General features: G+C 36.8%; 1 protein-coding gene across 1 annotated transcript in view; it reads left to right on the top strand.

Annotated features, from left to right (window-relative positions):
• Positions 1 to 23,144, top strand: part of LOC117343914 (cell surface glycoprotein 1-like) — a 26,238-nt gene continuing 3,094 nt past the window's right edge. The window contains exons 1-3 of the mRNA XM_033906476.1: positions 1 to 145; positions 773 to 2,378; positions 8,446 to 8,471. Coding sequence (XP_033762367.1) covers positions 1 to 145; positions 773 to 2,378; positions 8,446 to 8,471 — 1,777 coding nt within the window. The remainder of the gene's footprint in view (positions 146 to 772; positions 2,379 to 8,445; positions 8,472 to 23,144) is intronic.

Raw genomic sequence — 23,144 nt, forward strand, 5'->3', positions numbered from 1 at the left:
ATGACCCTTTATTGTACCCCAGAGATATCGTTCCGGCTGATGTCTGTAGCTGTCCCTTTCCGGACTAATAACACGTCCTCCCTTTTGGCGTTTAGTCAGCGTGTGCTCGTGTTTAGGCTGGACACGCCCACTTCTGAAGTGTTTGGTTAGTATAAAATTAATGAAGTCTTTTGGGACCTTTGATGGCATGACAGTCCAAAATATTACAATTAAAGTGTCATGTTTCTACGATTTCTGGCCTGAGGTTGAATTTTCTGGACCCGAGATTGTATGAGTGTCTGAAGAGAGTATAAAAGGAGCGTTTTAATTTGCTCGTGTTTTTATTAATCAGACAAAGGGAATTGTACATGCATATTTAGTGCAATATTAATGACCATTTATAGTTAGCATTTCGGACATATCATATTTCAGCTTGACCGATTTATAATCTAATAGTCAAATAATTTTATTAGGATCCATGCGGAACAAGAGAAACTTCTCTTACTTAGTGAGAAATACATTATGATTGATGATAATTGCTCAAATGACAGATATTCCATAAAAAATGAACATACTACATTTGAAGTTAAATAAATCCATTACTACATGGACATCCATGTCTGTCCACTATTTATTATATAACCCGAGAAACATACTTAAACAGTTGATGGTTTTCAATTGTACATGAATGAACAATAAAATGTTTGAACAACTGATGGTTCGCGTTTGATTCAGAGTGCTACTTCTTTTGTTCCCGTCATCCCTTCCTCCATTCAATAATTTTTTTCCTCAGTCCGCTGTTCCTCTTTCTCTCAGTCCCCTACTCCCCCTTTCTCTCAGTCCCTTACTCCCTCTTTCTCTGAGTCTCCTACTCCCTCTTTCTCTGAGTCTCCTACTCCCTCTTTCTCTCAGTCCCCTACTTCCTCTTTCTCTCAGTCCCCTACTTCCTCTTTCTCTCAGTCTCCTACTCCCTCTTTCTCTGAGTCTCCTACTCCATCTTTCTCTCAGTCTCCTACTCCCTCTTTCTCTGAGTCTCCTACTCCATCTTTCTCTCAGTCCCCTACTCCCTCTTTCTCTGAGTCTCCTACTCCCTCTTTCTCTCAGTCCCCTACTCCCTCTTTCTCCGAGTCTCCTACTCCATCTTTCTCTGAGTCTCCTACTCCCTCTTTCTCTCAGTCCCCTACTCCCTCTTTCTCCGAGTCTCCTACTCCATCTTTCTCTCAGTCCCCTACTTCCTCTTTCTCCGAGTCTCCTACTCCCTCTTTCTCTCAGTCCCCTACTTCCTCTTTCTCTCAGTCCCCTACTTCCTCTTTCTCTCAGTCTCCTACTCCCTCTTTCTCTGAGTCTCCTACTCCATCTTTCTCTCAGTCTCCTACTTCCTCTTTCTCTGAGTCTCCTACTCCCTCTTTCTCTCAGTCCCCTACTTCCTCTTTCTCTCAGTCCCCTACTCCCCCTTTCTCTCAGTCCCCTACTCCCTCTTTCTCTCAGTCCCCTACTCCCTCTTTTTCTCAGTCCCCTACTCCATCTTTCTCTCAGTCCCCTACTCCCTCTTTCTCTGAGTCTCCTACTCCATCTTTCTCTCAGTCCCCTACTTCCTCTTTCTCTGAGTCTCCTACTCCATCTTTCTCTCAGTCCCCTACTTCCTCTTTCTCTCAGTCCCCTACTTCCTCTTTCTCTCAGTCTCCTACTCCCTCTTTCTCTGAGTCTCCTACTCCATCTTTCTCTCAGTCTCCTACTCCCTCTTTCTCTGAGTCTCCTACTCCATCTTTCTCTCAGTCCCCTACTTCCTCTTTCTCTGAGTCTCCTACTCCATCTTTCTCTCAGTCCCCTACTTCCTCTTTCTCTCAGTCCCCTACTTCCTCTTTCTCTCAGTCTCCTACTCCCTCTTTCTCTCAGTCCCCTACTTCCTCTTTCTCTCAGTCCCCTACTCCCCCTTTCTCTCAGTCCCCTACTCCCTCTTTCTCTCAGTCCCCTACTCCCTCTTTCTCTGAGTCTCCTACTCCCTCTTTCTCTCAGTCCCCTACTCCCTCTTTCTCTCAGTCCCCTACTCCCTCTTTCTCTCAGTCCCTTACTCCATCTTTCTCTCAGTCCCCTCCTCCCTCTTTCTCTGAGTCTTCTACTCCATCTTTCTCTCAGTCCCCTACTCCCTCTTTCTCTGAGTCTCCTACTCCATCTTTCTCTCAGTCCCCTACTCCCTCTTTCTCTGAGTCTCCTACTCCCTCTTTCTCTCAGTCCCCTACTCCCTCTTTCTCTCAGTCCCTTATTCCTTCTTTCTCTCAGTCCCCTATTCCTTCTTTCTCTCAGTCCCCTACTCCCTCTTTCTCTCAGTCCCTTATTCCTTCTTTCTCTCAGTCCCTTACTCCCACTTTCTCTCAGTCCCCTACTCCCTCTTTCTCTCAGTCCGCTACTCCATCTTTCTCTCAGTCTCCTACTCCTCTTTCTCTCAGTCCCCTATTCCTTCTTTCTCTCAGTTCCTTATTCCCTCTCTCTCAGTCCGCTACTCCCTCTCTCTCAGTCCCCTACTCCCTCTTTCTCTCAGTCCCCTACTCCCACTTTCTCTCAGTCCCCTACTCCCTCTTTCTCTCAGTCCCCATACTCCCTCTTTCTCTCAGTCCCCTACTCCCTCTTTCTCTCAGTCCCCATACTCCCTCTTTCTCTCAGTCCCCTACTCCCTTTCTCTCAGTCCCCTACTCCCTCTTTCTCTCAGTCCCCTACTCCCTCTTTCTCTCAGTCCCCTACTCCCTCTTTCTCTCAGTCCCCTACTCCCTCTTTCTCTCAGTCCCCTACTCCCTCTTTCTCTCAGTCCCCTACTCCCTCTTTCTCTCAGTTCCTTATTCCCTCTCTCTCAGTCCCCTACTCCCACTTTCTCTCAGTTCCTTATTCCCTCTCTCTCAGTCCGCTGTCCCTCTTTCTCTCAGTCCCCTACTCCCTCTTCTCTCTCAGTCCCCTACTCCCTCTTTCTCTCAGTCCCCTACTCCCTCTTTCTCTCAGTCCCCTACTTCCTCTTTCTCTCAGTCCCCTACTCCCACTTTCTCTCAGTCCCCTACTCCCTCTTTCTCTCAGTCCCCTACTCCCACTTTCTCTCAGTTCCTTATTCCCTCTTTCTCAGTCCCCTACTCCCACTTTCTCTCAGTCCCTTATTCCCTCTCTCTCAGTCCGCTACTCCCTCTTTCTCTCAGTCCCCTATTCCCACTTTCTCTCAGTCCCCTATTCCCACTTTCTCTCAGTCCCCTACTCCCTCTTTCTCTCAGTCCCCTACTCCCACTTTCTCTCAGTTCCTTATTCCCTCTCTCTCAGTCCCCTACTCCCACTTTCTCTCAGTCCCTTATTCCCTCTCTCTCAGTCCGCTACTCCCTCTTTCTCTCAGTCCGCTACTCCATCTTTCTCTCAGTCCCCTACTCCTTCTTTCTCTCAGTTCCGTTTCCTCTTTCTTTCAGTCCCCTACTCCGTGTTTCATTTCCTAACTCTATTTTTTTTCTCTCTCATTTTCTTTATCTTGTCAGATTGAAGGATCGCCTTTGTAACAGTATTCATCTAAATCCGTCGCCAAAAGGCAGTCTTAGGGAGCCAAGTGTCTGTAGGGATGATATCATTGTGTGTTGAGACATTAATATACATTGAGGACAATAGGAAGGTATCGCTAGGTAGGTGATACAATAAGTTTAATTCTGACTCACATATTACAACAGACATTAACTCCACACAGCTAACCCTGTGACAGCAATCCAATGATTTCCCACGAAACCTCATTGGAAACGATTTGTAATTCTCATTCCGAAATCACGACAATTCACTTGATAAGATAAATTACTTAATTCGTTATTACAGCGCTGTCCACTTCGGCCACTGCTGACCAGTCCTCTTACTCCCATAATTGCTCCTCTGACGTACAACTGGTCATTATGAGACCACCGACTTTTATAAATGTCTCAAAGACGATGGTCAGTTCTGACTCTGTCAACATATGATTAGTGTCCGAAGTAAATTGACCCTTAGCCCTCATGTCCACTTCGGTCATTTATGAATTGACGTGGGTCAGTGCCAATAATTTTCGGAGTGCGAGGTGCTAATCACGCAGTATTTAAGGAGAGCTAGAGTTACAATCCACGTCGCCATATTTCATTTTTCTGTTTGTATGTAATTACCATCCCTTCTGTAAGAAATATGTTCACTGGTCTCGCCTTCTGTGTCCGAAGTTATCTTCCTACTTTGAGGCTTGACCTATGGCCAGACGATTAGTTGTCCGGAATGACCATTATGTCTATAGTGATCAGAATCAGAAAACTGGCGCTGGTAAAGGAGACTTATTTCCCCTGTATCTTATAATTATCTTGTAGATTAGAACATTCCATAACTGTGGAGTGTAATTTTATTTGAAAAGGTTATCAACAAGATACTATATCATTTTGTAATAAGCGAAAACATATCTTAAGACGACATCAGATTATTGGATGACAACCTATAGTTTTTCTAAGCTGGAACCGACACCGAAAAGCAGTTTAGCTTTACTAGATAATAAGGGACATCGTTACACAAGCAGGGCCGGTTTTGTTTTTGCGGTCCAAACGGTTGGACCAGTTAAACTGTGTTGTTCGTTTATGAAATAAAGACGACCTGGTGATTTTATATTGTTTTCAGACGAGCCTTGACAAAGACTCCCAAGGCATGTATTAAAATTTGTAGGTCCGTCAATATAAATGTTTGAAATATTATATTTAAAAATTTACGAATCGGTTTGTCCGCATAAACGAACAGGCCCTCTATATATAGACTATCGACACATTAGCGACACCATAACATATCGCCCTCCGAACTATTCCTCTCCCTCTATCACTCTCTCCCTACCAGCTCCCTTCCTCTTCCTTCAATCAGATATGTCCCTTCGATAATACATATATATATATTCTCGATCCATCAGAAGGAAAGGAAAGACAACGGTGAAAGCAAAACATGGCATGAGATATGATGAACATTGAACAGCTGAAAGTATGGAATAGCGTAATGTTAACAAATGTCAGCTGAGTCGAGTAAGATCACTCACTCTGTCTAAAAAAAAATACGTAAAAACTTTCTTGTCAAAAACTTCCTAATTCTTTTTCATCGATTTTTAAAAAAATAAGAAATTGTAAATGAAGGAGACTTCTATACATTCTCTCCCTCCATTCCCACTAATTATCATCCCATCTCTACTCTTCGTAAACTCCCATTTCCAAAAATAAAATCACTTTTTTTTTCTTTCAAATTCTAATGCCATCTTGTGTAAATATTTGTGTATATTGTTTTTGGGAAAGGGCTTTATATAAGTTGAAGTCTGTCTTTTCAATGCAGTAAGCAACACCATTCCTCTTGAAATGGATTCTTTATCAATATTCTGATCGAAAGCGCAAAACCACATTCCCCGTGGAATGTTCCGTATCATCCTCAGTAAACCACATAATATATCCTTGCTTGGAAAATTCTTTAATTCATTGTCCGTAAATTAAAGTGTTCAGTCTGTCAGATTTTAAACACACTGAATAAGTATTTTATATCTCGACAAGCCAATCGATCTTCTAACAGTCCAACTATTTCTTGGTCGTATTGAGGAAAACAGTGCGCATCAAAAATCTACCATTTTCGTGTCTTGTTAATTATAGGATTTCTGGTAACAACCACATACTGTTCGATATGTTACGTAGTATAGAAAGCCTATAGGTAACCACCATACATGTAGAATTTATACGAAACTGTCCGTTGTAAATGAGAATTTGTTTGTACAGACGTAGTAACTCGTGGAATAGTTGAATTGTAACGTTTTGGGTTGTATCGGGTTTTCCTGCGGAGAGAACTTAATCAGTTTGAAACACACGAGACCAATTACTGTTTGTAAATGTTTGAGCTATAGTTTTTGTGTTAATTTTAAACACGACAAAACTAAAGTGACAAGTGGGTTAGAAACAAGATCATCAGGAATGCTAGCGTTAAATAGAATTCGTTTTTCTGTGAACATAGTTGAAAATTGAAGGCGGAAGTTTTAAAACGTAAACGTCTGAATCTATTTGTCATTTTTAAAGCAGGATTGTCGGTGTGGGGTAATATCATTGGGAACGTTGGCTACGATTAAGATACTTAATGCTTCAACACTACTTTTCGGTAAAAACAACAACAACAACAACAACAACAACAAAACAATTCCATTCAAATTAAGAGGAAATTGCCACACAAATTCAGACATTTCATGCACAACTTCCACCTAATATTCTATGAGGTACTTAGGCTCCCATAGCTCACTCATAGCTAGAACAGTACCCGGATATGATAATGATCGTAAACATTTTGTCAGCGTAGAATGAAACATTACTGGTAGGAAACCCAGGCTTGATATTACGAAGGTCAGGAACGCACTTGTCCACATACTTCGATTAGACTGAACACAGACTGATACGTAAAAACAAAAGAAAGATTATGTCAAATATATTTATCTACCATACGAACATCTCATATGTAAATTTTGATTATCTTAATGTAAAATTTGTATACAATGTATTTTGAATCTTTCAAAAATGAATAGATCAATGAATAAATAAAACAAAAAATAGTTCCCCATGGCCAAGGAGTTAATTTACGAAAGAGCACGTCTTTTAATTTTTGTACCTCATTCCAGTTTTTTTCAGACAAACATCGTGGTAACATGACCTTGACAAGAAAACAAAATGTACAAAACTACTTAACAAACATACCATACAATTAAATAGCTAGCTAAATAATTACGGAAGTAATATAATAAAAATTATAAAAGCATCATTTAGTCCGTCGTGTATTCATAATTAATGTTTTATTATTATTTTTTATTTCTTTTTTCTTTAAAAGGTCGCACGAATAGTATGTTGATCAGTTTATCTAATCAATAAACCCTACTGTTCCTATCTATTGGGCCCTCGATGGACATTCGGAGTTTAGTTGATTTGAAATAGATTTGATTTGACACAACGGTACAGATTTTGGCAGGGGTACAAAAAGTCTACTGAACACATTTTAATTGAATATATTATTTTGCAATTCATTTTAATGACCACAGCTATAAGAATATTCTCTTAATTTATAAATTGGTCAGAAGCTAAGCATGTTTGAAACCATATATTTGCATTCCGATAAACACGACCATTGACCAAGTTTGTCTTTGATCCGGAGTGTTTATAAGTTTATAATAGAAAACATGCATATCAGAAATGAAATCTCAAATTTAATATACATATGTACACTCGATTAGCTTAAATGTTGGTCATATTTTATCTATTAAGACAGAGCATAATTATCTAAAATCTGAATTATCTCCCTTGGCAATAAATCAAAGGCAGCAGAGTGTTTGAATCAGAATTCAATCTCGAGTCCGTCACGCTGTGTAGAGCCCGGACAGGTCGGGCGGAATCGATGTGATGCGATGTGATAGGATGAAGATTACAAGTGTTTGTAGACCAAAGAAATGAGCCGCACGTGACGTGCCTTATCCACAAGTCGTCACGTGTACAACGTCCTGATGTTGGATTGCACGTGTTGAAAGTGACAGGGAAAATGCAACATTTTGCTTTTATTGTTAGATATGAGAAAATTGACGCGACAGAAAGCGTGGTTTAGTTAAACTGGAATATGAGAACTATTTCGCTCTAATTTACGGTGGTAAAATGATAACTTCTCCCAGCAAGTAATTGATTTGAATGTTGTCGACTATTAATCAACCCATAAAACATATAAAGCGGTGGTTGATTAATAATTGGCGATTATTTAGAAAACGATTTGAAGTAAAGAACTTATGTGCAATTATATATATTTGTCAGTGACAGCTCGATATTTCGACTGTTTTATGAGTTTAATGACTTTTGAATTTTACCCATTACGTTTACAATATCTTACCATTGTGTCAATCATCTACGCTTGCCAACCGTGTTCAATACGATACGCACGAAGATGTGCATCTCTGTCCCAAAGTTAACAATTGACACAAAATTAATATCAAATCACAAAAAATATGTCTTAAAAGATATTGGACAACCGAAGTTAGTGCGCCAGTATTTGACAATGAAAGGGAAACATTATCGAGGTTTAAGAAAAAATTCAGGCAAAATGATGTGTATTTGTTGAAATTATCATCTTAGCCATGATTTTCTCTAATATGGAAATTTGCAAGTTCCTATTTTATTTTATTCTCGAGAACATGTGAAAGGAGCAACCACTGAAAATGATTAATCTCGCTTTATAGAGAAACGTATCTGTGTTCTTGCTTTTAAAAATCACTGAAAAGAAATAATGGGAGAAAGCATCACGAGGCTAGGTATAAATGGTTGAGAGAATTAACACGTCTCCAGGAGTAAGTGAAGTTAAGGATATCGACGAATTATAGCTGTCGCCATCATTATCTGTCAATATCACTTTTCCTCCTCACTATTAAAACTTTGCCTCCATTTTTCATGATGTTTTCTTATGTTTCAGAGCACACCTCCCAAGTCGACTTTCGGGTAGGTAGAACCTATATTTGAGTGACTACATGTTTAATTGTAAGGTATAACCTATATATGAGTGACTAAATGTTTAATTGTAAGGTAGGACCTATATTTGAGTGACTAAATGTTAAATTGTAAGATAGGACCTATATATGAGTGACTAAATGTTTAATTGTATGGCCCATATTTGAGTGACCAAATGTTTAATCAAGTATATTTTTTCTAGCTGCATCGAAGTGTATTTACATTGGGGTAAGTACATATTGCTTGTTGCCAGAAAACGCAACACGTTATATATGTTCTTACTTCAATGTAAGTACATTTCGATGCAGCTATACAAAGTGAAAAATAACCCTTAAACTAACGCTTGACCACGAAAGTATTTTTTTTCAAAATAAAATAAAAAAGTTACCTTATACACATCGTTGGAACAGTGGTCAGTTTAATAGAACAGCCAAATTAATAGGAAAACATGCTATCAACATATTTTGCAATATTTATTGAAATATTTAGACATTGTTTTTGTTTTGTGAATTGACAATTCATTATCTATATACATTGTATATTCATTTGATCATAATGCATGAAATCATAATTAACCACCGCGCAGTTATATTTTGACAAGTGCGTAACTAGGCCGCCCGATATCGATGCGCAAGCCTAATTACTGTGCGTAAATATCGAAAATATTGGGCTTGATGAGCTTCACCTAGTGACAATGCAACGCAAGTGTAAATATTTGTAAGTACTGTAATGGTTTAAACAGTATTTATTTGTTCAAAAAGATAATACAGAGAACAGAGAATAACAGAGAATTCAGAAAGAAGTACTTACGTACCACAGACATACATCTTGTATGTATATGGCTCAACTTTACTCCAGGGCCATAGGCAAGTGTACTGTAATGAAACAGATTGGTTGAGGTATTGGTGTTATTCTTAATAGATAATGACGGAGGTAATAAGATAAAAATGATTTAGTTCTTTGTGTATTTACATTACATTTATACCAATAAGTTTCAAAATTCATTTTAAGTAGCAGCTTTAAATATGAATTTGATAAAAGGTTACTATTTATGCCTTAGAATGAATATAAACTCCAACAAATTGAGTTTTATATCAATTTTATCCGACGGACTAGTGATCCCAATACAATGATGTTACAGTTTGTAACATAAATATATTATAACCATTGATCTAGTGATCGCGAGAGTTAATCCAATAGCTATGTGGGAATATCGTAAATCACAATCTGTTTTCTGTCATTTCAAAATTAAAAAGAAGATTCTCATTATTAAAAAAAAAAAAAAAAGCTACAATGACATCCTTCCCTTTGCTCCCTTTCATCTTTAGCTGAGTATCGTACATCATAGCAAACTTTAGACCATATCTATCGATATCACCACAAATAATCGTTAATGTTTTCTCCGGAAGTCGTTGACGGAATCCGTACCGGTCACTAGACGACCGTGCATTTTGCATTTCCTTCCAAAATAATAATTAAAACTTAACGCTCGACGTTTTCTTCGAAGTTATGACGTCAACGAAATAAGATACAGTTTCCGCAAACGACTTGTAAACATAACCCAGTATATAATTATATAGAACGATAGTGGATTAAATTTGACAGAGATATAAAGATATGCTCGTCATTTAAACACAAGTTTATGAATGGTATAAACTCTGAAAAACACTCCCAGTTGTCTGTCTCCGGCCTGACCACAAACGGGTACTAGGACGGTTATTATATACGCCCCGTTTTAAGGCCTACTCGTCACTAGTGCGCTAACCGCACGGATACCCGGAGATAACTGATGTTTTAAACACGACGATCTGACAGTTGATCGGTTACGCCTTCATAAACTTACAATGACTGGATATCCACAATCTAGTTATAAAAAAAATCAAAGGATTTGATTATTTCTGACGTCGAATCAGAGATTATAATAATACTTTACCAATGTACCTATCTAATAACTAAAGATGTCTATAGATATATAGTTTAATTTTAAATATAAATCAGATTCCGTTTTCCCCCCTTTTTGAAACATTCATAAAATCAATACAATCTCGTACACGCTAACTCAGGTACTCGCTAATTGCATGAAGTACTGGCTAACTGAAGTATTCGCTAATTGAAGTGCTAGCTAATTGAAGTACTAGCTAATTGAAGTACTAGCTAATTGAAGTGCTAGCTAATTGAAGTGCTAGCTAATTGAAGTACTAGCTAATTGAAGAACTAGCTAATTGAAGTGCTAGCTAATTGAAGTACTAGCTAATTGAAGTACTAGCTAATTGAAGTACTAGCTAATTGAAGTACTAGCTAATTGAAGTGCTAGCTAATTGAAGAACTAGCTAATTGAAGTGCTAGCTAATTGAAGTACTAGCTAATTGAAGTGCTAGCTAATTGAAGAACTAGCTAATTGAAGTGCTAGCTAATTGAAGAACTAGCTAATTGAAGTGCTAGCTAATTGAAGTGCTAGCTAGCATACCTTAAACTCGATCAGCAATCATTGACATAATGAAAATAATAAAACGAAAACTATTGTTACACAATAAACCAGTAATAATCTTTGATGTAGGACAAGTTTTTCCCGTTCCAAATATGGCGTCTGTCGTGGCGTTTCCTATTCAGTATATGGTATTGAGATTTCCTTTCAAAGTAAGAAGTAAGAAGACATTGAGATATAGCGAGAAAGTCGTAGATGAAAATCAGGTGACTATTTATAGGTATTATAGGCAATATACTAGATCATGGAAAGGTCTTTTTTCATCTTTCTGTAATAAGCTTGTTAAATTTTGCTTCTGTGTATGAAAATACATTATTGATAGCTATCCCTCGCAGCAAAAGCTGTGTTTGTATACTATTAAGATTACTGCTTTAAAAACTCTTCTCATCTATTGAACATTTCATATTTCTAAATAAAGCCCGAGTTCCATTCATTTGTATTTTGTTTCTCATCACCAATATGATTAATCTAATTCAACAATCGGAATGTTACAGAATTACACGTGTTGATCTTTAGACATTTTTGAGAAATATATCAGTTATAATCATTATTAAAGAAAACAACAACAACAACAACAACAACAACAACTTTGACCAACAAGTCTGCGAAACAATTTGAACGAGGAGGAAATCCGTTATTTATTATATGAGATTCTGTCTTCATGTTCTTGTGTTTTCCGCGGAACTTTGTAAAGTGATTTTGTCTGATAAAATATCTCACGAATCTGATTTAATATTAGACAGACGTAGAGCTTGACATTTACTTGATAACAATAACGCATTCTCATTTTTACAGTATCTCATTTATAATTTGTGAGAGAAAAATAAAATAACGATAAAACCTTAATGAATAGAAATACTACCTTCATTAAATTCAAATTCGTTTCTTATGTACCGTCTATAAAATATGGAACTGCATAAAATATGTGACAGGGGTGGAGTGTTGAATAGAGAGAGGTCTTTGGGAATTTAGATTTCTGGTGTAAATTATTACGTCAAGATGAAAATAAAAAGTGAAATAGTGCTCATAAAATGACGGATAATTTGCATACAGGTATTGTGTCTGCTACCTGAATACGTGTCATTTGACAGTTGTTTGACATGGTTGACCGTTTGCACCTTGCCATGCACGGAACTTTAGTTATCAGAACGTCGTACACAACACACTGTCGCGACATCTCTGTCAAAAACTCCATAACCTTTGCCCAGCTCTTTTACTAACAAAATTCACCGTTTAACCTATATTATCCTTTATCTGTACGGATCTGTAAGGTTTTCTCATATTTTAAAACGACGTCTATGAATTAAGACAGTGCCATATAGTTCTACAGCATATTGGGTTTCCTCGGTAAGTTTTAATTAAATTCTTATGGCATACACACATTCTTAAAAACACTTGATATACGCAGGAAAGCAATTAATCAAAGTTTCACGCAAGCTTGATAATGTGCACGGCTTGGTGTAAAACATATCAAGGATTTGTTTCCCTGCATGAACTGAAATATGATTATTTAAATACAACGGCTTCTTTTATTGCGTGAAGAGAGTATTATATTTAATTGTGAAAAATGTGCATACATGGAGTTAATCAACTAACCGTAAGTTGGAGGATGGAGATGAACTATTTGAAGAACATAACATTCTATTTCGACATTTCTTTCTGTATATTGGATTCCCCAAAACTCTCTTTTCAGCCTTATACCCTCATTATCATAATTTACAACTGATGGAAAATGATTTCATATAGAGCATGAATGTCATTTGACTAATATCCCTTCAGAATATACACATGTATTGAAAATTATAAAATTTCTTTATCCATGGATCTATTGTACCCAAATCAAGATTTTGACATTTTTCTTCTGACCTATATACAATTTCCTCATTCGCCTCCTACGTATTCACTTATCACCGTCGAATCCTTGAGGGAAGAACACGCTGTAGGATGTCCCTAACATCACTTTCGAGTCCTAGAGGGAGGAAAGAGTCGTAGGATGTCCCTAACATCACTGTCGAGTCCTAGAGGGAGGAAAGAGTCGTAGGATGTCCCTAACATCACTGTCGAGTCCTAGAGGGAGGAAAAAGCTGTAGGATGTCCCTAACATCACTGTCGAGTCCTAGAGGGAGGAAAGAGTCGTAGGATGTCCCTAACATCACTGACGAGTCGTAGAGGGGGAAAACAGCTGTAGGACGTTCCTAACATCACTGGCGAGTCCTAGAATGACGAAAAAGCTGTAGGATGTTCCTAACATCACCGTCGGGTCCTAGAGGGACGAAACAGCTGTAGGACGTTCCTAACATCACTGTCGGCTCCTAGGGGGACGAAACAGCTTTGTGACGTCTCTAACATCACTTTCAAGTCCTAGAGGGACAAAATAGCTCAATGATGCAGTTTAATTCATGCATGCATGACTTTACTGTATCTTAACTCATTATTTGTACAACCCTTTGCTGTGACATATACTATTTTCAGCTACCCAAAACAGTATTGCTTTGTTATATAACGAGGGTTGTATGCCAATAAAACTAATCATAGTGTAGAGTAGGTTAAAAAAATATTCATAAATAATTCTATTTCAGTGTTCTGTACTTGATTCGAATTAGTTATTGTTTTGATAATTGTTTAATCTCGGTTGATTGATCTGAATTGATTTATTGTTTTGATAATTATTTAATCTGGTTTGACTGACTTGAATTGGCAGTGTTCACTGTTTGTTTCATTAAAATAAGCATACACGTTCTATTGTCATATTAAAATACACATTTTATACAACGAAGGGATTATTATATTAGAATACACAGTTTATACAAACAAAGGGATTGTTATATTACAGTTCACAGTTTATACAAAGAAAGGGATTGTTTTATTAAAATATACAGTTTATACAAAGAAAGGGATTGTTATATTAGAATACACAGTTTATACAAACAAAGGGATTGTTATATTAAAATACACAATTTATACAACGAAAGGGATTGTTATATTAAAATACACAATTTATACAAAGAAAGGGATTGCTATATTAAAATACACAATTTATACAAACAAAGGGATTGTCATATTAAAATACACAGTTTATACAAACAAAGGGATTGTTATATTAAAATACACAATTTATACAAAGAAAGGGATTGCTATATTGAAATACAGAATTTATACAAAGAAAGGGATTGTTATATTAGAATACACATCAATTATATGTCCCCAGTACTGCAAGTGCTATTTCATGTCTTTTGAGTTTAAAGGATGTTATTTCATGTTGAATTATGGGCCCAAATCTTCATAACGAAGGATTGCATAAAAGAAAAAGCAGATACTTAGTAAATATGTTTAGCAATATATTAAACATAATAACACAGCAATTGCGTCCTGTTGTTGTTGCTGTTTCATTATGTGCAAGTATATTTGTTATATTACATTAGCTAAGGTGTTCATGTCATCTGACAAAAACAATGTCTTTGATTTAACACGACTTTTTATTGGCCAAGTTACGTAATTCAAAGGAATTAGTGTTTACAAAAAATTACTGCGACTTTGGATATACAAGGTGAATTCACAGGCAAAAATATCTTCATGTCAATTAAGGTTTCTTCAGGTCAATTCACCTCTAAATGACATTTACTTTTTTCTTTATGTGAAATTGACGTCATTTTCAGGTCATTTTGAGATCATTTTCATGTCAAGTTTTTCTTTCTGGTCAGATTTACCTCAATACATTTTTGCCTGTGTAGCACTTTGTATGATTTTGTATAATTTATGCCTCACTGGTGAAAATGAAAAATATTATGTTTGATTAACAAGCGTTATCAAATTTGTGTGCAATTCTGTGAGAATTACAGAACCATAACTTTCTTAAGAAAGTAGTTCAATCCTTAATTATCCACCTAACATAATATTACAAACATACGTGCATAGCTGCATGATCTGTCAATTTGTTTCAAGTCATTTCGTCCTTCGATGCAATAATGTAATTCTGTATCGAAATGGTTTGCTTCAGATGCATGCTGCTGTGACGAAAAGGTTTGCTTCGATGACATCGACAAATTGGCAATTTGCCCTAAAAATGAAATACACACATTTCAAAGGTCATCAGAACGTGGCCCCTTATGCGATGTCGTTAGATGTTCATGTAACGTAGTGAGAATGACCATCTAGATTTTAATTAGATTGGCTTTTTCACGGAAATGAATATATATTTGTTTAGTTCTTTGACTGTGTTTATTATATTTGATCATCCTGTGATTAGTGTTGGATTGTATATTTGCTATGTGATGGATATTTCTATTTACCCTACGTGTGTAAAGGATACGTAAAACACTTGTTGACACGTACAACACACTAAGTACAAAAACACGCCATGTTTTTCCGCCATGTTGCTCGCTCCGCTGTTTACATTCACGGTAGGTGCTCTACACGGAGCTGTGTTCGATTTCCTGCCAACTGTGGAGGTGGCAGGGTGTCAAGCTTAAAGAGGATCGAGACGATATGGAATCTCAATCATTTTCACGCTTTCTTTAGCCGGTAATTTAACTGTTGTTTTGAGAGTAAACTGTATGCTTTGATATTGTATTTGGTCCATGGGATCGAATGTAGTCGACCAATGATGTTCTCCTCGGCGTCAAGTAACACTAATATAACAGTCATGCTGCATGTTATTTACCTTTCGAATCATATTGAATGTTTTACTACATTGGTATAAAATATAAACGTTGATGATATTTTCTGATAAGAGAAACTGCTTACTCAATGTTGGTTACCAAGGGTTGTACAAAATACACATATGAGAAAAGTAGCTTTAAGTATGAACCCAGTAACAGATACAGCATATGCTGAATAAACATATAAAAGTCTAGGACCCGTTAGTGATGGCCGAGACCAAACATACAATAAAAATCTTAAAGAAAAGTCAGGGAAGTTAAAAGCACCAATAGGTAAGGACAGGCAACATAGACGGGGATATCCATCACCACAATACTCCATAAACATGATAGTGACATACTAACATCGGGAAATATTGGAAACATGCCACAGTACAAAAACATAGAATATAAAATCCAATATCAAAATCATTTCAGACTGAAAACAGTAACAATGATAAGAAAAAAAAACCAAGAAAGAACAATGTATCGTTTAAATGAATCATACATAAGGTGTGAAACACAAGGTAGGTCTGACGCTTCGTGTCCATCCTCATTTAGACTAATTGTCGCCACTAACATTGTGGGTATACACTAGGTTAAGTTAACGGATTACGCTTAATGCGTCTTATTGTCAATTAAGGGTTTACAACTAGAATTAGTTTGAATAAAATACCATATATCTGTCATTTGTTGTGGGATATTTCTGGCTGTTAATTCATGGCGAGGTTTTCATTGTCCCTTAACTTCATTATACGCTGTCATTATGTTGAAATAGTGACAATTAACTTCAGTCTTTAACACTTCGCAGTAATCTTAGTTTGAAAAGTTTTCAAAACAAGAAATAAACCGGATGTTAAAATTCAAATGGACTGGAACGGGGAGATAACTCGATGACAGATTAACTGGGTGTAAAATCAAGAGTCGGCAACATGCGCTGATCCGGAACTATTTCAGATCATCACGTGACCGTAATTAATCCCCATGGACCTCTGGCCCCATACACACGCGCTGAGTTTGGACCTGCCAGACTGTGTATTTGATGTAGTATAATTATTTTTCTTCGCATTATGACCGTTTTACAGTTTACTATAGAAGGAATATGAAATCTTGATACTGTCGCTGGTTTATCTATTGGAAATTTGAGTTCAATTTTTTTAACATATAAAGATGTTCGCTATTTCTAGATGCGAACTAGTTTTCTCTTAAGATAACCTCGGGTGACTTTGAGCCCTAATGAAACATGGAGTTGATATGAATATGTAATTCATTTGTAAACATGGAATCGGCATAAGATGAACTTATGATTTTGTTTTCTATAAATACAATAATGTTTATATACAAATGATCATGACCGTTTATACGAGGGACACCGACAGTAATAAATTCAGATTTAAAGCCATGGACACTGGTCATCCTGTGGTCAACTGTAGCTCCCTGTACAATCTTTCTTTGGTAATATTCTATTATTTAGGTGATGTATTAATAGAGATGGACAACAGGGAACACACACGGAAGCCCTGTGAAGGAGAATCAAATCCTGACTGATAAATTGACTTCATGATTTTGGTGGCAATACAAGCTAATAACAATTTTACTAAGGGATTCATTTAACGTGATTGAGAATATAACAGTGTTATTTGGGTTGAAAAAGGATACATGTATCTATATTATAGAATTATACCAAATATCTTTTTAATCTTTTTGAGGTAGGTACAAGAGGTAACAATAAGTCACTTTTGTAAGACAGATATACCGAAGCATCTACAATGTTTATTAACTTAGCTATACTTAAACTTTGTGTACATTCCTTAACACCTTAAAGCGTTGTAGAAACAAAATAGACATATCACCACATGTTAGGCTTAGGGCTACTTTTAATCAACCGTAAGAGATTTTCCACAATATGGCAATTTGTTTGCGAGATTTCGACACGTTAGTGAGATATAGCGGTCAGACACTTGGGCTTCGTTAGTACACTGGTGTGTATCCAGTCAGAACACTAGTCCTTATGGTACCTTTGGGGTGAATTCCTAATGGTTCCTGTCAAATAACATAAATTCTTACCTGTCTTGCAACAGTTCATATGTCCCAAAACTGTTCTTCTAAAACAGTGTTAAATTTTTTATAAATTCGTGGTGAGGAGTTTTCGTTTTCAGTTCTTCCCTTTAGTCTATTCTACTGTTTATACAAATGTCTTCGGTATATATCAATGCATGTTGAAAAAAGAATAAATGAATAAATATATAAGAAAATGCCGACGTGTAGGTAAGGTCGTATTTAATTCAAAATCAATAAAATCAGGGCGAAATATAAGCAAAATATATACTGAGTAATCGAGTACAAGAGCATTATCGAGTGTTCGGGAAGGATAAGCGTCTTTTGCTTCATAATATATCATATTCGCCAAATAAGTCTAAGTCAAGGGAATATGATGTTACGTCCTCTAAATGAGAATCGCAGTGATGACAACAGCATTAAACAATAGTTTTACTAAAGTAGGCTAAGGAACTGGAGTAAAATATAAATCCAATCTCTCAAAAACTGGAATAGAAAACAGTGTTTGATGATGTGCTCTCCCATATAATGGCCGTAGGGGAGTGCAAGTGTTATCAATGTTACACAAATGGAGATCCAGATATCGGATTATCTAGGGCAGACTATACTGATACATAGTAGGTGAGCATGGTATATCTTTTGTTGAATCGCCGATAATTCTGAAATATGGCTACATATACTTCCGTCACTCTGTTCGTACGGTCTATATCTACACTCGAGTGAGGGTTTTAAGGGGACGTATATAGCCGAAAAGGTAGGCCCATGGAATGTATGTAAGTCACATAGGCTGTAATACGATGTCCCCGGTGTATGACGGAATGGTTTGGTCCGTTTATGATATATGTTTGTGTATTTAAAGAGATTAATGTCCCTCCTGATAAGAAATCGTACGTCTATGTAGATTTTCCCATTCACGCATTGCCGTATATGATATCAGGAGAATATTTGATAACATGAAAAAAAATAAAATTGCGAAGTCACCCACAAAAATAAATGTCATTGTGGATTCGGTCAAATTTCTCTAATTTCTAATTTATTCTGATAAGAAAATTATCTTTTGTGTCCGTAGATGTGTCGTATGTCTCATGAAGATGTCGATTATGGGTGTAAAATGTTATAATAACTATCATATTTGTCATTGCCAGTGTCTTTGTTATCGTCTGTCATCGCTCTCATTGCTCCAGTTATTTACCCTTTGTGTTTACCTTGAAGTGTTTTTTATCTCATCACCGCTCCTTTCCACACCGGTACCCCTGTTGATAATTGTTTAGACAAGTTCTCTTTTTCCTCGTGATAAAAACAAACTTATCAGTGATATATATTTTATCATCACGTGCTCGCAGACTTCTAATATTTGATCCCAATGTCCCATCCGTATAGGGTAAATGTTCGGGCTGATCGGAGATACTAGAAGGAGGGATAAACAAAAGTTAGGTACAAATGGCCACGTGATCAGTTCTAACTGTAAACCTAAGAGTTTTCAATTTCTCATCAAGAGAACCGGACAGGCGACTAGAACTACCAGTCATATCAACAAACATAAGACAATATCGATAATATATATACAAGGAGATGTTTTCAATCTCAAATTACACGTGGAAACGTTTAATGTATTTGCCAATGAACTCGAATATTAAAATTAATGTAAATTAGTCTTCACCATAGTGCTCATTTTGAGATTGTGACTTAAACCTTGACTACAACCGGATTTAACCTAGATTTAGTTTGGCGGATGTCAATGAGGCAGACGACGCCTAACCTCCAGAATACCTGGTCCCCACATACTTGTCTAGGGCTCCATACAAATATATATAAGTTTGTCCCATTTGTTATCGATTTTGAGTTAGAATTACGGATTCGTTATTATGTGGGTGTCACCTGTTGTTTCTATGGTAATTTTAAGTGTAAATAAGCTCAGCACATAACATATTAAACATAATTAGCCATGATGTCTTCACCCACCGATTATTTAAGAGTCACACGTGGTAATACCGAGTCGAGTCAGTGGTGAACTCGGACTGTCCCCACACTTCCGCGAGCCTCTTCATATTATTCATGCAATGTAGACGATTCAGCCACTGTCGCTGGGAACTATTGAGACTTCATGGAACCCGGTACTGGTCAGTATACAGGGTAGTCTAATGATGTCAACAGTAAATTTGGAAGATTTTCAACAACAGACAAGCGTATAACGTTAAAGTAGCCCATTTCATGTCCGATACAATAAGCCCTTATAGTGACTAATTAACATTTTAGCAGATTTTTGTCGCCTTTTCAGAATAAGTCAAAACCTATTGGCCAATTAAGATGTAATCAGGGAACAGGAAGGGCAAAACGGGGAAACACAATGTCGCCCTTTTAAGGTTAAATCATCGGACCTCGGACATTGGCACGAGTTCGGTCATTATGGGGGAACATTATTTACAAATATATGTCTAAATAGGTTATTCTTTACATTTAGAACTCCACCGTGGCACATACCTCACTATAAATCTTACACGATAAGCTGTTTACTGTCGACTCTACATGTTCTAACATATAGCCCGTACTTTTTACTCGCGCATGCGCCCGGAGTTCTGACATTGTACTACCAACGATTGATAATTAATCCCGCCTTGAAGCTTCCGTCTTTTCATTACTCGACTTGAGTTAAGATGGATTTATTGTTGACGGAAATTCATACAAGCTAATAATTATTAGATATCTCGTATTTATATGAAGAAGAACCATTTTATTATATGTATTTAGCATTTTATCTATTAGCATAAATTAAATGATACTGTTATATCTAACGATGAATTCACATATGTTATTAAATTATTGACAAAATTATCTTCTATCGGAACCTGACATTTATCAATTATGGACCTCTGGTGAGGTTAAGATGATGGTATACCGATAAAATATCACAACATATTGACCTCCACGTAACCATGGTTCAGCCAATGAGAATTGAGAAAAACGGACCATATCTAATTTAAATGTGTATAAAAAACAGGAGCGAATTGCGATTCGATATGTTTGTTTATTTTTGTGATGTGTTATGCATTAATATATATTTTGAATATAATATAAATTTAATGATGCTTTTATGATTAATATAATAATATTTAAACACTGGATCTGAATAGTTTGGATCAGAACGTATCATAAATATATAAATATTTTATAAAAAAAAAAAGAAGCACAGTTTCAATTCGATGAGTTTGTTTAGGTGTTTTTATTTAGTTTCAAAGTAATGGTCCTGGTTACAAAGAAACCCCATTTGGGACCTCTATTTCTTCTCTAAAAGTAAAAATCGTTCGTGAATGGAGTCTGAAAATCTGTCTCCCATTATTGCATTTCCATGGACTCCGTGCTAGCGACCGTTTCAATTATTGGGATTTCGGAGAATTCCATTATTTAAACCTTTATTTCTGTAAAAGAAGTCCATCGTTTACCCAAGAAAAAACAAACATGGCACGGTTCGTTGCATTAGTTTGTCATACATCCTTGTGGAATTGCTCTCCCCGGATTCGTGTTGTCAGCGAACGTTTGGTGAGGCGATAACATCGACAGCACCACATGGTCTTACAGCCAGCGTAAACCACATCATTTTACACAAAGTCATAACCACATTTTAAATCAATCAAATCGGCCTGTAAAGATGTTATGAAATATTGCGTAAAATTAAAATTGAAAATTTGAAATGTTCCTTTGTTTAGATTTGATCACTTTATTATAAATAAGACGATAATTAGACGAGAGAATGTGTATCAGAACACACACACACTTTATGTATACATTGTACATATTTATTAAAACCATATTAATATAGCAATTCATCTTTACACACTATTGTCGAAGTCCAAAACATCGACATTGGCAGCAAAACGCTGGGATTTGGAATATACTGCTTCAGGACAACGACACAAAAAAGCAAAGAGACCAAACTCTGAGATTTGGAATAGATTGCTTCAGGACAACGACACAAAAACAAAATAAAACAAAGAGACCCAACTCTGATATTTTGAATATAATTATGGCTTTAGAAAAACGACACAATACAGAAAAGAGACCCCAATAAACAAAGGTCACAATATATAAAGGAAAGGTGTTCCGAAAGTCAATGGTATTTGGTGCCAGACGTGTGAAGGTATATCGGAGGTAGAGATAATTCTACGATGAAGACCGAGTTCATGTAACTCTTCGTTATTCCTTCTACTTCATTTGCTTTCCCGTTTCCCTTTCCGGTTTATCTTTCCCGTTTCCCTTTCCGGTTTATCTTTCCCGTTTCCCTTTCCCGTTTATCTTTCCCGTTTCCCTTTCCCGTTTATCTTTCCCGTTTCCCTTTCCCGTTTATCTTTCCCGTTTCCCTTTCCCGTTTATCTTTCCTGTTGCCCTTTCCCGTTTCCCTTTCCCGTTTCACTTTCCCATTTCCTTTTTCCGGTCCCTTTCCCCGTTGCCCTTTTCCATTTCCTTTTCCCGTTTCCCTTTCCTGTACAAATGATACTTACCGGACCATTGTAATATAAACTGAAGCATTATATCACCATGGACTCTTACTAAGTTGTGTCCTACACATTACTACTCCACTTCCGGTATATTCGTAATTCTAGCATTACTTTTAATTACTTACAAATTAGTATGTCACGCTGACATCCTCGTTATTTTCCGAATAGCTGTGGCAAAAAACATAAAATGACATATCCGTGAGGATTAAGGCGTCCGCGTTAATTAACATTTGCAAATATAAAACTTTCGTGTTCAAGACAAAAGAGACAGTTGGTTTTCAAGTTGAAACGGGAAAGTCAAGCTTATAGCTTATCATCTGAATCAAAACTTAAACTACCTTGCCCGATGTCATGATAGTCAGTCGAACAGGTATGTCTGATGATTGTATACCAGTCAAACACAGAAGTCAGAAAGCATAACGGATATATTTTACACAGTCGATCTTCAAAGTCATGGTAACAAGCAAAAATCACAGAAGTTAACAGAACTCGAAAATGAGACGTCGACCTACACACGAATGAAAAGTGTCCAATGACCATCTGAAAGTGAATGTTTGATTTTGTTTCTTTAAGTTTTATCTTCACCGAAGAACTCTTATTGATAGTCCCAAGTGTCCTTGTATGGAATCAAATGAACCCAACGACCATTATATATTGTATCGTCTTCTTTTTTCACAGCCTGCAAATATTTAATGATATAAAATATCCATTAACAACTTATTTACTTTAGGTTCGGAAATGATGAGCTTTCTGATGATGAAAATGTTACACTATTTTCATGTGTGCAATCTTTCATTGTTAACTCCAAACGATTAAACTGTGGTCTTTCAGCCATTCTTGTTCCATGCCAGTTATATTATATTCTCATTTGCATGGGCAATCCTCCGTCTTCCACATCCATCCAACCCAACCTCTTCCCACATACCCCTCTCCTCTCATTCTTCTACAACCCAACTTCATCCCAATCTCACATCCCCCCCTCCCCCCCCCC

Source organism: Pecten maximus, chromosome 2, assembly GCF_902652985.1.
Source record: "Pecten maximus chromosome 2, xPecMax1.1, whole genome shotgun sequence".
Taxonomy (NCBI): domain Eukaryota; kingdom Metazoa; phylum Mollusca; class Bivalvia; order Pectinida; family Pectinidae; genus Pecten; species Pecten maximus.